Genomic DNA, 15,289 nt, shown 5'->3' with positions numbered 1-15,289 from the left:
TCCGTGGATTTAAACACGTTTCATAAGCATCCAGCATGTACTGATTACTGATTCGAATGAAAATTACAAATATAAATTTCAATCGGATTAAATCTATCGCAAACGAGTCCAAGTGATTTCCCAATCCTTTCCAAAGGTCGAACTCGAGCCATGCACGAAGAAAATAGAATAGAGCCTCGATGTGAATCACCCTGTAGAAAATGTGAACATTGTGTGACCGACGTTTCTTTCGAATCTTTATCGTAATTCGAAACCAGATCTCGCGGTCGCCGTTTTGCATTTATTAAACCGACCAGGCGAAACCAGCTTTTCCTTTTTCCCTTTGATATAAAAGAAACGTTCGCCAATGTGCAGTAAGTCCTATGAAAACATGTCCCCCTATACACGGAGAGGATTTATCGCGTTATCGAGATACAACATCGTTAACGCGCTGTTTGATTATTGTTTAGCATGTTGCAAGAGGCTTTCGTTATCATCGATGGTTCATTGATTCACGGTATTGCTAATAAAGTAACGATAAAAACATAATAAATAAGGTGTATTGAAAGTATTCGTATTCACTTCGATCAATCGACGAGCGACGTACGACATCGCGCATTTCTAAATCTAAATCATTCAAATTTCCACTTTCTTTTTGAACCGTGGAAATGTACGAATCTATGTGATACGTGCTTTCAAATATTATACATAACTCACAGGAATAAATAACGTAAAACTATCGATACGTTTATATAACAACGTTTTTTTTAATAATAATTCTAATTTAACTTAATTATTCTAATACTGAACTCTAATAATACCCGTTTAAACGTATCACACGATCAGAATCAACACGGCAATAAAGAAAATAATTAGACACACCGTATAACCTATATTTTTATAATAAAGCAACGTTCGCGCGACTTTATTAATTAACAAGAACCACAAAAATCTGAAAACCTGTTTTCGTTTCACTAACGTGTTATTATAAAATACTTTGCTAAAACGTGTTTATATAATATAAAGTTAAAAATAAAAGATGATAAAATTGTGACAGGTTTTTTTCTTTTTTCTTCTTCCTCCTCTTCTTTAGATTAAGAAGCGCCGGCGCTATCGTGAAAAAATTGCAAGTAAGTGTAATAACGCACACTCATCCATGATTATCAGTTCGTACCGATTCTCATTCACTTGTATGATTCAAAGTAAAGTTCAATTTCCCTTCTTTCGAGTAGACTATCTCTGTCCACGATTCTCGATAACACGAGTCACATTATGGATTCATTGTTCAAAGGTACAAGTCATATACATTTCTCGATGAATCATTATTCGTATAAGCCGGTTTTCGAAGCTTAATTTCCTATGTGATTTTTATATTGTTATAGATATTGCGTTATTTATCCTTTGTTATACATTAGCACGAATTACATTCGACCATATTCAAATTTATGTTCGCGTCTTTATCAGATTTCGAATGTGTGTATGCACGAAATACAGGACGTTTCATTTTGACATCTATTTTGTATCTATCTTTTCCATGCATTCTTTTGTATCTTCGTCAAAAGATATGTTAAAAAGAGAAGTATTTTTTAATTTTAATTGGAGAAAATGGACGAAGGAATTTTTTCTTTTTTTTTGTCTTTCATGTATCGTCAGATTCTTAAAGAATAAGATAAGGTTTAAATCATTGATCTTAAATGTTGCACGATTATCGTATGTTAACGAAATTTGAAAAATGTATAACCAAACTTTCTGTAATTTTTGAAACGAGCATTATCAGATCTGTTACTGAACACAAGTAACGAAGAAAATAATAGATAGTAATTTCTGTCAAACTTTATTGGAAATAATCAAATTACATCGGGCATCAACCGAGGTTTATTATAACTGTCACATTGCTCGATTGCCATTAATCTCATAAGATTAGGGGTCAGCGTTTTACAGACTCGATCGAATCCAACTCCAGATAGGAAATTACTAGATTCATTAGAGCCCATTAAACGGCAATATAACGTTACTCGACTTCCTCGAATTCGATTAAGCATTCCCAGAGTTCAAGAAACATTCAATTGAACATTAGCACGATATTGATCGATCAAATTTGTAGAGATCGAGATATTTCTCGATCGAATTACGATTACAATTTATTGTTAGATTATTGCGAACGATTATACATTCGATTATGCAAAATTTAGATATATATTAAAATCTAGAAAATGTTTCTACGAATTATTCAAAGCGTACAGCAGACATTGTGACGTTTAGAATCAAATATTTCATTTATACTGTTTAATCGTTAGATAAGTCGAACTTGGTGAAATTTTATGTGATTATAAAATTCATTGATGATATTCGATGGAATTTTTATTAAATATGAAGATTTTCAACGCGTTTGATCAATTTTATTTTTAGTTATCGATTCTTGATTAGAGATATGTTCTTGATTAGATTACATTGGATTGGATTGGAATTCTTGAAATCTTTGGAAGAATTTCAAAATTTGCAAAAGACTTTGCTTAATCTCGTCGAACGGAGCTAGAATTTTGCTCGATCTTATTATTGTATCTTCGTTCCTATCTATTGATCTCAGAAAATCTTAAAATTCAAAAACCATTTAAATACAAATTTTCTTAAATACCAGCTTTTTATTAGCTTTATGCAAAATTGTATAGAATTTAATTAGGTTTTCACATTCTTAACTGACATTAGAATAAATTTTGTAAAGTTGAATGGTAAAAGGCAATCTCTCTATGTATTCTATGAATTTATTAGTGAAATCAATTTTCAATATTCTGTTTAGTTTTTCAATTATAATTTAAATTATTATTATTGATAAAAATTTGAATTTGAATAGCATTTAACACGATGAAATAATCTTGGTCTTGTGATATATAGTGATTTTTCATTTTGAAATCTAAAGCTTGGTTCGTGGATTTAAGAATCTGAGATTTACACCTGTTTTGGATTGATGATTTGATCCTGATTCCAAAGTTAATTATACTAATTTAATTTTAAATTTTCTCAATTTAAAATCTGCAGAAAAATGCTGCAATTCAAATCTGACAATACAATTCTCTTCTAATATAAATTCGATCTAATATAAATTTCCACTCTGTTGACCTCTCACAGATGATCTTCAACTTCGATCTGGATCACCATTTAGCGCTATCTCGTATGTCTACCTGTCTGATCCTAAATCCAACCTGCGTAAATCATCGATGCTCGAGATACGATCTCTCATTGCTCAATCGCGATACATTGTTTCCGAATTGAAATCTTTTCGAAGCTCGTTAGGAGTCCTCCAATTTTTTCCACAAATGCGATCGATGTTCTCCATCTAGACACAATTTCTATAATCCGACACGTTAAATTCAAATTAATCGCACGATCGAATTATATATATATATATACACAATAGAATACCGTAACACAAACGAGATTAGAATTTTTAAACTTTTTCCGTCTATCCATGGCTTATAATTAAGCTCTGCACGTGTATATATATTTTGAAAGAGAAAACATCGATACCAACAATACGCTCATGTGCAAAAATAAATCAAACAGCTCATATTTTTTCCCGAGATGGGGATCTCGATTCGTTATTATTAAATTTATTTCATTATCTATCGCGCATTACATATTACATTTCTCTCATTGTATTATCCACGTTGCGTGGCAAGGTTTCGCGTTTTATCGCGCGTTTATCGCGCGCTATGAAAAATTATTTCCATGTCACCGACGAATTATCGTCATCGATCAATGACCACACTCGCGATCTCACCATTATGCTCATATATTCATTTACCCGTGTAATTAGCGATAATAGCGAACGTTATATCGCGGCCAATTAAAAGTGAGCGGTTACATAATGGTTGGAACGCGATGTGTTTGATAAAAATGGCGGGAACGATTACAACGAGATCCAATTTACCCGTAATCCCTATCTGAAACCCGTATACCATAAAGTTTTCCCCTCCGGTTACAAGTTCGCAGTCGTTCTTGCAAATATCGCGCGATTAAAGCGCAGCCTTTCTATCTGATCCTTGAGATCGCGAGGTACACGAGTTTTGCCGCGAATCGATATCTCGCTAATTGTTGCTATTCCGCTTCCTCTATACGTATAAATATTGGTGCATATATGTATATATATGTATAGATTTTAATTGGATTTCGTATAACGTAATAATGATACAATAAACTTTTTATATTGTAAACGGGATGGTTTCGCTCGGTCCGCCATCTTTTTTCTCGCAAAGCGAGTATCGATATATATCGATTGACATGTAACGCTCACTTCGTAGTATACATCGGATCGATAAACGGATGTATATACGTATACACGTACGCGAGAAGATAGTAAAAATATTTTGACGATAGGAGGAATATTATTAAGAATATTAAGAAAAGTGCAGATATTTGAACGATAGAAAATATTCATGTGCTCATTTGTCAAATTATATGGTGTTGTTGTGCGAAATTATTCAATTAAAATTTGACTTCAGAAAGGAATACAGGCAACAAACATTTCAGAATTTTTCAAAGCTATTCAAAAATTGGATTCGGAATATGATACGATTGAATTCGTGGTATTCCATTACCACGAATAAAATTAAATATCGGAAGGAAAGTATTTTTTCACAATTAATATATATATATATGTATGAACCGTACAAAGGGGTTGTTCGTCGAGGAGAGGAGAAAGTTGCTCGATTTTCGATCGTAGGTGGATACGATTTCACTTTCTACCGAAAGCTCGCTTCCTGCCTCCGCATTTATGACGAAATATTTTACGAGGCGAAATTCCCCGGTTTATCTTTCTCCGTGAATTATGCGCGTTTCTCCTTGCTTCACCATTCGTTGCTCACCATCCAATATTCCAAACTATTTCAAAGCTTTTAAATAGATAAAAAGTGGATTACGCGCCATTTCGATTCTTGAAACAAGATATTCCCTTGTCGCTTTTAAAATAATAAATGAATTAAAGAAAGAATAAAATATATATTTAAATATTTTAAATATTCTCTAACAACTTTTCTGATATTTTCGTGCAAGAATAAAAGTTTGTATGGCGATGTGTAAAAACAGATATCCCACGACGATTCGTATCTTCGAGGTGACGATAATAAATCGTCGAAATATCGTTGCGAAGGAGATACGAGAAATATCCGAGGGTCTCGCCTTTTTATTTTTCTTTTTAAACTTCTTTTTATCCTCTTTCGCATGAACGATGACCGAATGGGGAAGTCGCGTATGATGAATTATCGATCATACACCTTGCGAAAAGATTTAGAAGAAAGATAAGAGAAAATAAGTAAATAGAATTGCGATTTTTATTTATCTATTCTCGATCGATCAGTCATTTTTCATAGAGCGATTCATCGATCACGCATCATGGTTGCGTGTATTCGGATTCGTGGAGGCGTTCAGAAGAAAAATGAGATTCGGAATTCCGATAACCTTCGATTGATCAATCGTTTCTTGCAATTGAAGCATAGAAAATTGCATGAAAGTTAATTTTCGACCGTGTTCTATTGCGAATTCAATCGTAGAAAAAAGCCTCCTTTCAGCAGCCGATAGAAAAGCATCTCTCGTTCACTAATAACATTCGAAACATCTTCGATTCCTTTCTCTTTTATAAAACGATATAAAGTATCCACATGGAAAATTCACAGATTCAATTACACTTTTTACTTTAATTCACTTAATCATTGTAAAAAAAAAAGTGATTCAATCACTCGTCAATGAATCGTCTCACGAAAGAATATTCGTGCGTAAAAAAGATTATATCTCGAATTATAATTATCATCGATGGAGTAAAGCTAGATAAGGGATCGTCTGCCTGCAAATGTTATCTGCTTTTATCGACGATGATCCATGACTTACATCGATTACGTGTTTCCAACGTCACAATCCAAAATTATATTCCCCTTGACGATTACGCGCGTTCATTGATTCACGGAACGATTATTATCGGAGGAGGGAAATAATCGATTCTTATGGTATCGATTGAAACAGAGACGTTCAATCGATGACAGAAACTGGTTGGATCGAAGTTGATTAAATTCCTCTTGATTCGAGAAAATTTGAGTTCGAATGAATGAGATTATTTGTTATTTGTCGCGTTATTTTGAGTAAGATTGTTTGCTCAATCTTCTTGTAACGCGGTAATCGACCGTGAAAACTTAATTACAACCTTCATAGAAGGAATATTTGCTGTATCACGTATGTAGTTTTTGTTTACACTGATTTGTACTGATTCTGAGTTTAACACGATAATATAGAACGAATATAGGAGGAAATACGTGGAGTGATGTGTCGATCATTATTTTTTTTTTTTTCAACAACGATGAAATTTTTGTTCTACATCGAGTAATAGCTGTTTGAATAATTTTCCTTTAATTTATTTAACATTGAAAATATAGAAAATAATTAGGGTAATAAATATTTAATCAATCGTTTCGAAATGGTGTGGATCCCTGGATTTAAAAAGTAGACCCCAATCGGAGAGTAATGATGGATTGGCATGGAATATTTTTTCGCGAGAAAATGATGCAAATTACGAGATTATGCAAAAACAAGAAGCATTCTAATAAGAATTTCGTGTCCACGATGATATTTGAAAATGATCGTTGAAACCTTTCTCTGTTTCACGATCTTGTTTCATAATTTCGCAATATCTCTCACCTCGTGTCACAAAAATGCCAAGGAAATATCTCTATTATTCGATTATAACCTCACAGCCTATAATTAAGCCTATAATTATAATATAAACAGGATAAAAATTCCATGATTTATTCATCCTGTTTCTTTCTTATCGAATAATTTACTCTTGTAACACGGATTTATTAATCGATCTATCGATAGCATTGACTCGTTAAATACCTTCGCCTCGATAAAGTAGAAAATTAATAATCCATTTTCATGATCTATAACCAGATTTCAATAATTCTTGAATATAATATTTCATTGTAAAGTCTGTCCATATGGAAGTCCTCCGAGTTACGTCCAGCTTTTTGTCATTGAGCTGAAACTGGTTCCACGGGAATCGCGCAATAAATCTTCATTTTCTTCATCGCAATTATTATTTTATCTTCCTTATTCCACATTTAATAGATCTACGTAGTTTATTCATCTACGTAGTTGAAATTAATCTCTTCGATGTTCGTAATATTGTATTCGAATATTGAAATAAAATTCGCTTCACAAGTTTTCCTTCTTTTCAGATTTGATCTTTGTATCTGAATTTGAATATTCGGATATAAATACTTGAATTTTCACGTACAGATCTTTCAGTATTCAGATTCAAAAAGTTCGAATACTCGAATGCTCGGATTCAGATTCAAATATTCGAGATTCAAGTCCAATTATTTCGAATTCAAAAAGTACTCGAATTCAAATATTCGAGTATTCAGATTGATATTCAGATATTCAAGATTCAGATAGCCAGGTGATGTTTATTACAATGAGTATATTTGATATCGAAGTGGTAATTCTTATCGTTATTAATTCTACTAATTCAGATTCGCCACGATCGAAATTTAACTCTCGTCCATTATATTACGTGAGAAGGCGTGTTTACACGGTATGAGAGGCGTCGCGGCTTCAAGACGGACCAATCGATGATTTCTCGAGAGTCATTAACTCATATAACGAATGATACTGGGAGCGGCAGCGTTTACCAGCATCTAATACTCGCCATTCTATAGGTGCATAAGCTTATCAACACCGGCAATCGTAGAGAGAAATCGTAGATACTACCTTCGTGATCTCAAAACTGCCGGCCAATTCTATGAATCGCTTTTGTTTAAATATCAACAGTTGTGCATTAAGTGTAATAATAATGTATAACCATTAGCATAAATAGCCTACTTGTGTCAATAGCGACATGCCAGATTAAAAATCAATACGAAAATTGTCTTTTATAAACTATTTTAAGAGAATAATATTAAAGACATTCAATCTTTATTTAAAAATAACTTAAAATTAGCAAGTTTAAACGTAGATATATTCGAGTTATAGATGTATATTTGAAAAGAGAATTAAAAAGTCATCTCAAGAAATAATCCTTCTTATTACGCTTTCAAAATTTTGAGATGACCTAAATTACCTACCGTAGATAACAAGTATGTACAAGTACAAAGAATGGTAAGAGCCAGGAATCTTTGTTCGAAGGAAGATTATCAATGATGCTATATTCGAAAGGTGAACGGATCGCTTTGGTAGGTCAGTTCATGCACAAGAACGTAATTGATATCAATCGCGTTGAGATAAGATATCGACTCGTGACGAAACGTGTGTTAATCTTTTTTCTTTTTTCTTTTCTTTTTTTTTTCTTTTCTTTTTTTTATCCGAAACGCCGGCGTTTAACTGTACCCTCGTTACTTTTATCGATAAATCTTAAAGATCGATCCAGTCTAGCGCAACGTGTCGTCGCGATCGTGTCGTGTTATTATAGGTGTTACAGTGATATACGTAATTTTAAATCATCGTGCAAAAATTATTCCAATTATAAATTTGGCATTAGTAAAATTAATATCAAAATTAATAATTTAATTTTAATTCGATTCCATTCGCGAGAGAGGAATTTAATCCCTCTGTTAAATTATATTTGATATGAATCTGTAACGGATTGGATGAAGTTGAATGATAGATCGAGATTCGATGTCGGATTAGATTAGACACGTGAAGTATGGTGTTCTGTGAAAATGAAAAAAATATTTAGATACTATTGGAATGTATTGTAATTTGAATTTGAAATTTCGAACGTTTTATCAGTTTTCAATTGTTGTACATTCTTGAATTTCTTCCAGATTCGTATGTATCTTTTTTTTTTATTTTAATAGTAATAAAAAATAGATGAGAAGTAGCAAATGAAATAGAGAAATGCAACGGATCGAATTATTCAAATTATAATAAAATATAGATAATACGAATTTAAGAAGGAAAGTAAGATAAAAAATTGATCCAAAACGTTAAAACATAATTCTTAGCGAAAAAATTTTTGATAAAGTCATAATATTTTCATCGATGGTTAATTTAATAATAACACGTGAACAATACATTAATTAATCTTTATACGTGTTATGAATTAAAATCAATTAAAATCAAATCATTTATATCTCATTCAATACTCAAATATAGACAATTTTTGATATGACATTGTTTTAAAAGATGATGAATATAATGATTGAAATAATTAAGAACAAAAAAAGTCCCCTCTGAGATATTACTTTAATTAAACGGATTATTTACAAATTTTTATTAAATTTCATTTAATAATTGAATAACAATCAATATTAACAATATTCAATTACAATTAACAGTACTACCGTTAATAAAATATATTCCCAAAAGAATACACATATATATACAATGTAAAATATTTTCAACAGATCGGCGGAGGAGCCATGTCACCGGAACTGCAGAACGGATCGCGAGAAATCGACGTAGAACCGGGAGAATCGGATCACCTGTCGAATACCTGGCTCGAGTGAAAACGGAAGATCGCCGTGCAATAATCGTGGATCGACGAACGTGATCGGTCCAACAGCTTGGAACCTACGGCCTCCCCGCTGGCCTGGCCAGCTACTATGCGAATTGAAGCTCTCAGCACCCTCGTCGCGGTGAGTTCGCCTTCTTTTCTCTTTTTTCAAACCTTTTAAATACCATTTATCTCCCCTCGACTCCTTTGATCGATCGATTGGAGAATTGTGTATATATATTGATCAACTTGGTGATTAATTTGTTCATGGCGCTTGTAGAGTAAACGGAAAGGTGACAAAGTAATAATGACACGTGTGATATTTCACTGGTTTGAACGTGGGTGAAGTTGCGTGAAAGAAGGTGGTCATTAGCGTGATATTTCATCGATGAATTTGAATATGGTGGGGAATATGAGGGGAATACATGTGCAAGTATATGGTAATTTATTATATGATAATCTTTTCTATTTTACTCGTGTTTGGGGATAAAATGAAAGGAAATAGAATAAATGGAAATAATTTTTCAGAATTTCAATATATGTGATTATAAAATATGATTGAACATTGATGTTTATTTTCAATTCGTATTTGAAAAATCGATATATATATATATTATCTTTTCTTCGAGTAAGTAATCGGTCAGAAATTTGATATTTCTTTCTGATATTTCTCTTTGAAAAATCCTTTTCTTAAAATTCTTGTGCGATTTAAATCTAATTTCTTTGGCGAAACAATGTCACCGTTTGCTCGCCCAGCAGGTGTTAAAATAATGTTCTCATAAATACAGCTTACCCCGACAATAAGTAATTCTTTCCACGTGTCGTATAACTCGTGCACAACACAATGATCGTGATAACTATCCGCTGATTTAAATCATCGCCTATGAGCATTGTGGGTGTAATTACCGCACCATTCTCACGTGATAACCGCGAATATACAACCCACCGAGAGAAATTTCACAATTCGAATCCTTTTTCATTCGTTTATTATCATTATTATTTCTTCTTTTCTCCTCTCCCAAGTTTTCCATATCTCAGGTTTAGTTTATCGTTTTATCTGATCTTTTTTTCACGTTCGGACTAATGATTGATGAACGAGAAAATATTTCAGTATATTGTGAAATCTTTCATTCGTTGAAATTTTTCAAAGAACAAACAAATAAATAAAGCAAATTTTTGATTATAATTTATAATTATGATGCTTTTCTATAATATTTTCTGTAATATTGCCAAGCGGATTATTTTTAATGCAAATTTTAAACTTGATTCATTTAACAAAAATTGTCATGATCTTGAATAAAAGAGGAAGAAGTTTCTTTTCTTTTCTATTATTACGATAGGATACAAATTATGCTTATAATATCGTTACATTATTTATCAGAGCTTAACAGAGCTTAAACAATGGATACGCAAGTTGGACATTATCCGTTTAGAATTCAGAAAAGAAAAAAAAAGAAGAAATACCCGACATATCGCACCTGCGATCTTTTCCACGTTCCAAGTGGCGAGATTTTTAACGCGATTACAACGCGTAACTCTGTCTCTTAACTGTCGAGATCGAGACACGTTGGACTGCGCTCGTAAGCTCGTTTTAATGACACGGTTATTCGGTTATGCGGCGTTGCGAGAATATCGGAACGCCATTGATTTTTGCGGCGAAGATCGATTACCGATCCGTGCAAATTAATAATACTGCCTTTCACCGCGAGATTTTCCAAGGCGATTCGCGTACAGGTCTCCTGCCGCGTGTATATCATAATATCAGAACAAGTTGCGAACAACAAGGTGTAAGAACGCGACAATGCGAGGAATCGGCGCCTATCCGACGCACGATTGCGATCGAGATCGCCTCTTTCGACCCGCCCTCATGCCATCCCTTAGAAGAAATTGGAAGAGAGTTTCATCTTTCTTGATCGAAAAGAAGAATTTAATCGTCGTTGATGTTCAGTAAGGAGATAAATTATATTACAATTTATATTTATTATAATTGAATAATTTTTAAGTAATTGTAATTGATACGTTCCTTTCTAATACGCGTAAAAATAGAAAATAGAATGTTGGAATAATTACTTAAGATTACTTAAGATTGTATTAGATTTTTAAAAAGTAAGTTAGAATTGTTCGAGGAAGTTCAATCTCACCGTAATCTCGAGATAGAACTCGTGCAAATCCATGGTATTGCATTCGTAGCAAATCGGATATATTAAAGCGGGGCGTAAATCATCCATTTCTCGTTTGAAATCGTATCTCGATTTCATTTCGAGCTCGAATTGAAGATTTCGCGAGTGATTTTCGAAAAAAAATTTAATTTATCACTTATGCGAGCATTAACCACGTGTACCTGTCTCGTCGAGATAATTGTGGCAAACTATGCGGAAGTTGGCCGTGTTTAGGAACGCCCAAGTTTTCGTGTTGGTATGTAAATACGTAGGAAGCTGATTTAATAAACCTTCTTACCTAATTGCTCTTTTATTATTCATGCTCGATGTACTCTCTCTCTTCTTTTATAGAGATTATACAGCCATTCTTTGGGAATATCGCGATAAATTGGAAGAAATAGAACAGAACAGATTTCAATTTGACGATAATCCATTCACGGCGCTCAAACTTTTCACTCATCTTTTCTTCCTCGATTCTAAAAACCATCGAAGTGGGTCGTACTTTTCAATCTCATTACATATCCGTTTCTACTTAATTGGTTCTAAAACGCCTCCTGTTTCTCACCTCGAAATGATCTATACCGCTACACGGGGGAGGGGGAGGGGGGAGGATCAATTTCTGACCGGAAGCGGTTGATCCCGATCATCGCCACGGTTTCTGCACCCAAGAATTCGCTGTACTTATTAAAACGGGCCGATAACATACCAGTTTTATCTTGCACCAGCATTACGTGCCGACGTACGAATATTCACGGCCGATTAATGCCGCCATAGCTGTCCCCGTGATATTGATAAATGATAATCGTCTCAGCGCCACAAAGTTCTCCTATGCGCGATAATTTAATAATGGCAGATTAGCAGGAACGGGAGAGATTGTGGGGAACGACGCGAGGAAAATTGTTACCGGGCATATTAGTATGCTAATCGTTCCCCAGGCGCCAATCGTGCCAATAAATAATTCTCTTAACGCGCCGTCAGACGACAACCCTGCCCGCTTCGTCTCTGGTACCGTTCATCCCCTGTAAGCTGCAACCGCGACATCACAAAGTGCTCCAAATGGGGGAAAAAAAAGGAAAATTTTTATCGAAAGACCGACTTTCTCGCCCACTAATATCCAGGAGGATGGAAGGTTTTTTTTTTCTTTTTTTTTTTTTTTTTTGGTTGGATCGTTTTGCTCAGTTTTATCATTACCCAATTCGAAATTAACGCTGCAAATGTCAGCGCATTGAGGCCAGTAATTATTTAAACTCGAATCGGTCGATTAAATAAGAATGCAATTATTAAAGGACTTTTTAATTCGGTGTAGATTATAATATGAAATCGTTGTGTATTACGTTTTTCCTGAATTAAATGTATATTTATCGCGTAAAACTCGATTAAATTTCTATTAAAATTAGGAAAAATTTAAACCGTTATAACTTCGAAGATTGTCACCTCCGGTTAACTAATGAACGATCGAAAGAAGCGTGAAATTTTGCTCTTTAAAATGGCTTTTCATTTATCTTGATACGACTTCCGGTTCTCGAGATATCGTTTTGGAAAGAGAAAGTAATTTTATTGATCGTTTACCTAAACGCGATTAGCCTATTAAAATTAGGAAAAATTTGAACGCGTATAACTTCGAGGATAATGACTTCCGGCGAACAAATGAACGATGATTAGAAGCGCAAAACCTTGCTCTATAAAATCCTTTTTGATTTATCTCGATACGATTTCCGGTTCTCGAGATATCGTTGTTTAAAGAAAAGGGTAATTTTTAATCGTTTACTATCTCTTATCGCTTACTCGAATCTCTCGCTCGCGCTCTCGTCTCACTGACCTATCCCAAACTTCAGACAAGTGGTGAAAAAGCATAATACGATTCTTGGAAGAACGTAGTACACATTTCCAGGAAAAAATATAGGTCACGGATCCCCCATTCATAATTTCTCCATTGCGTTAAGAAACTTTGACTAGTTATATCTCGGCAACCGATTAAGATATCGGGATGAATCAAAGAGAGACTTCAATAGCATAGTTTCCTCCATTCCTCGAATAAATTTTGACGATAATATTTTCAATTTTTTCTAATATTAGGGATAAAATTTAAGCATATACATTGTATGATATACAATTTATATATTATAAAATCCACAATCTATAATGATATTTCAAAGTGAATAACGTAAAATGATATTTACATTTGTAAATGTGATAGTATTTAAACGTTAAATTTTTCAATATTAATCATTGTCTTCTCTGAATAATTTTCTGGATTTATCGTGATCCGATAATGAAGGAAAAAACACACAGGATTATCTGTTTAACTTTGCGCTATAAATTACACGGCTTTGCGCTCTTTGCGATATTTCACTCGGCTCGTCCCTCGTGTATCATTATAGAGATTCGGGATTATTCTGTACGCCACGGTTAAAAGATCTCCTGCTTGAAGCGAAACGAGTAAACATTGGAGCTACAAGCAACATGCTTGGTATTAAGCAAAACCGACAATGATTTTTATGATTCTCTTGGATCTTTTTTATTGGAGGGATTAGAATACTTTGAATGGAAGTTAAGATTGTATGCAGAAGATTTTCGCGCGTTAAATAAGAATGTTCTTTAATCTCAACGTATATATGTTTAATTTGGAAAGGAGGAGTATAAAGTTAAACTATTACATGATATTTAGGTAATGGAAATTTAAAGAGTTATTTAAACAGATTTTTTTACAACTCGATTTTTGTCTCATTGACGATTTTTCCGCAAAACTTCCTCGAGCTCAATAAGTGGCCTCATAATCGAAATACAACGCCTCATACTTGTGTTATAAACGCGACTCGTGTTCGACATTTTTATAACGCCTCGTGTATAATAGTATCTTGAACGTGATTCGATATTAGAAGACAATGGATTAATATGACTAACGGACGAACAACAAAGACTAAGAAAAACCGATCAATTATGAGATCACATTACAAAAAAAATCGCGCTTCAACTCGCTACTGAAACTTCCACTGTAAACTTTCGCATTGATCGAGAAAATATTAGAGAAAAAAAGAACGCTCCTTTTTTTATAAAAATAATCGTGTATATATTATCCTTCGAAAGTAAACTCTTTTTATACGTCTATATCTGTATACGTATATCGTCGAAAGATGGAAGGCAAACTTATTTAGAATAAGTTCATAAATAAAAATGAAGGCACGCGTCAACTTAGATAGGAGAATTAAATCGCGAATTAAATTTATCTGTATACGATTTCTTCGTTTCGCAGGTACAATTTGCCATTGCAACGACCGGCTAATTAATTGGCTGCAAATAAATTCACGATTAAATCATTATCGCGTGTCTCCCGATAATGATACTTTGAATATCGCGCCTGTTAATAGCGGTATGTGCGCGCGCCACTTTGTTGAAAAGTGGGAATAGAGGTTATGGTTTCGAAAGTGTATAATCGAGCCAATTAAATCCTTTATTATCTGATAATACTTTCTAAACTCCATTTACTTATTCCGATACACACGCCTGCATTAAATATTAAATATTTTTCGAATTAAATATTCTTAGAAAAATTCGGAGCGAAAAAAAAAGAAGAGAAATAAATTACAATTGCGAATAATTGGATCACTTTTAATGGTTACGTTTAATTAATCGTTATTGAGAATGATAGATAATATAGGTTGTTATTTAAATG

The 15,289-nt window shown here is 33.5% G+C and overlaps 1 protein-coding gene across 4 annotated transcripts in view; it reads left to right on the top strand.

Moving 5' to 3' along the window:
- Positions 1–15,289, top strand: part of LOC107996139 (uncharacterized) — a 101,387-nt gene that overhangs the window by 70,931 nt on the left and 15,167 nt on the right. For 3 of the 4 annotated variants that reach the window (XM_017054056.3, XM_028665052.2, XM_062076150.1), the window contains one exon: positions 9,369–9,599. In XM_017054056.3, coding sequence (XP_016909545.1) covers positions 9,567–9,599 — 33 coding nt within the window. In that variant the 5' untranslated portion in view covers positions 9,369–9,566. Of the gene's footprint in view, positions 1–8,392; positions 8,664–9,368; positions 9,600–15,289 lie in introns of those variants that run through there. The other variant, XM_062076149.1, reaches the window with a different exon arrangement.

The sequence above is a fragment of the Apis cerana genome, linkage group LG6 (genome assembly GCF_029169275.1).
Source record: "Apis cerana isolate GH-2021 linkage group LG6, AcerK_1.0, whole genome shotgun sequence".
Classification (NCBI taxonomy): Eukaryota; Metazoa; Arthropoda; class Insecta; order Hymenoptera; family Apidae; genus Apis; species Apis cerana.
This window is presented reverse-complemented; position numbering and strand designations above follow the sequence as displayed.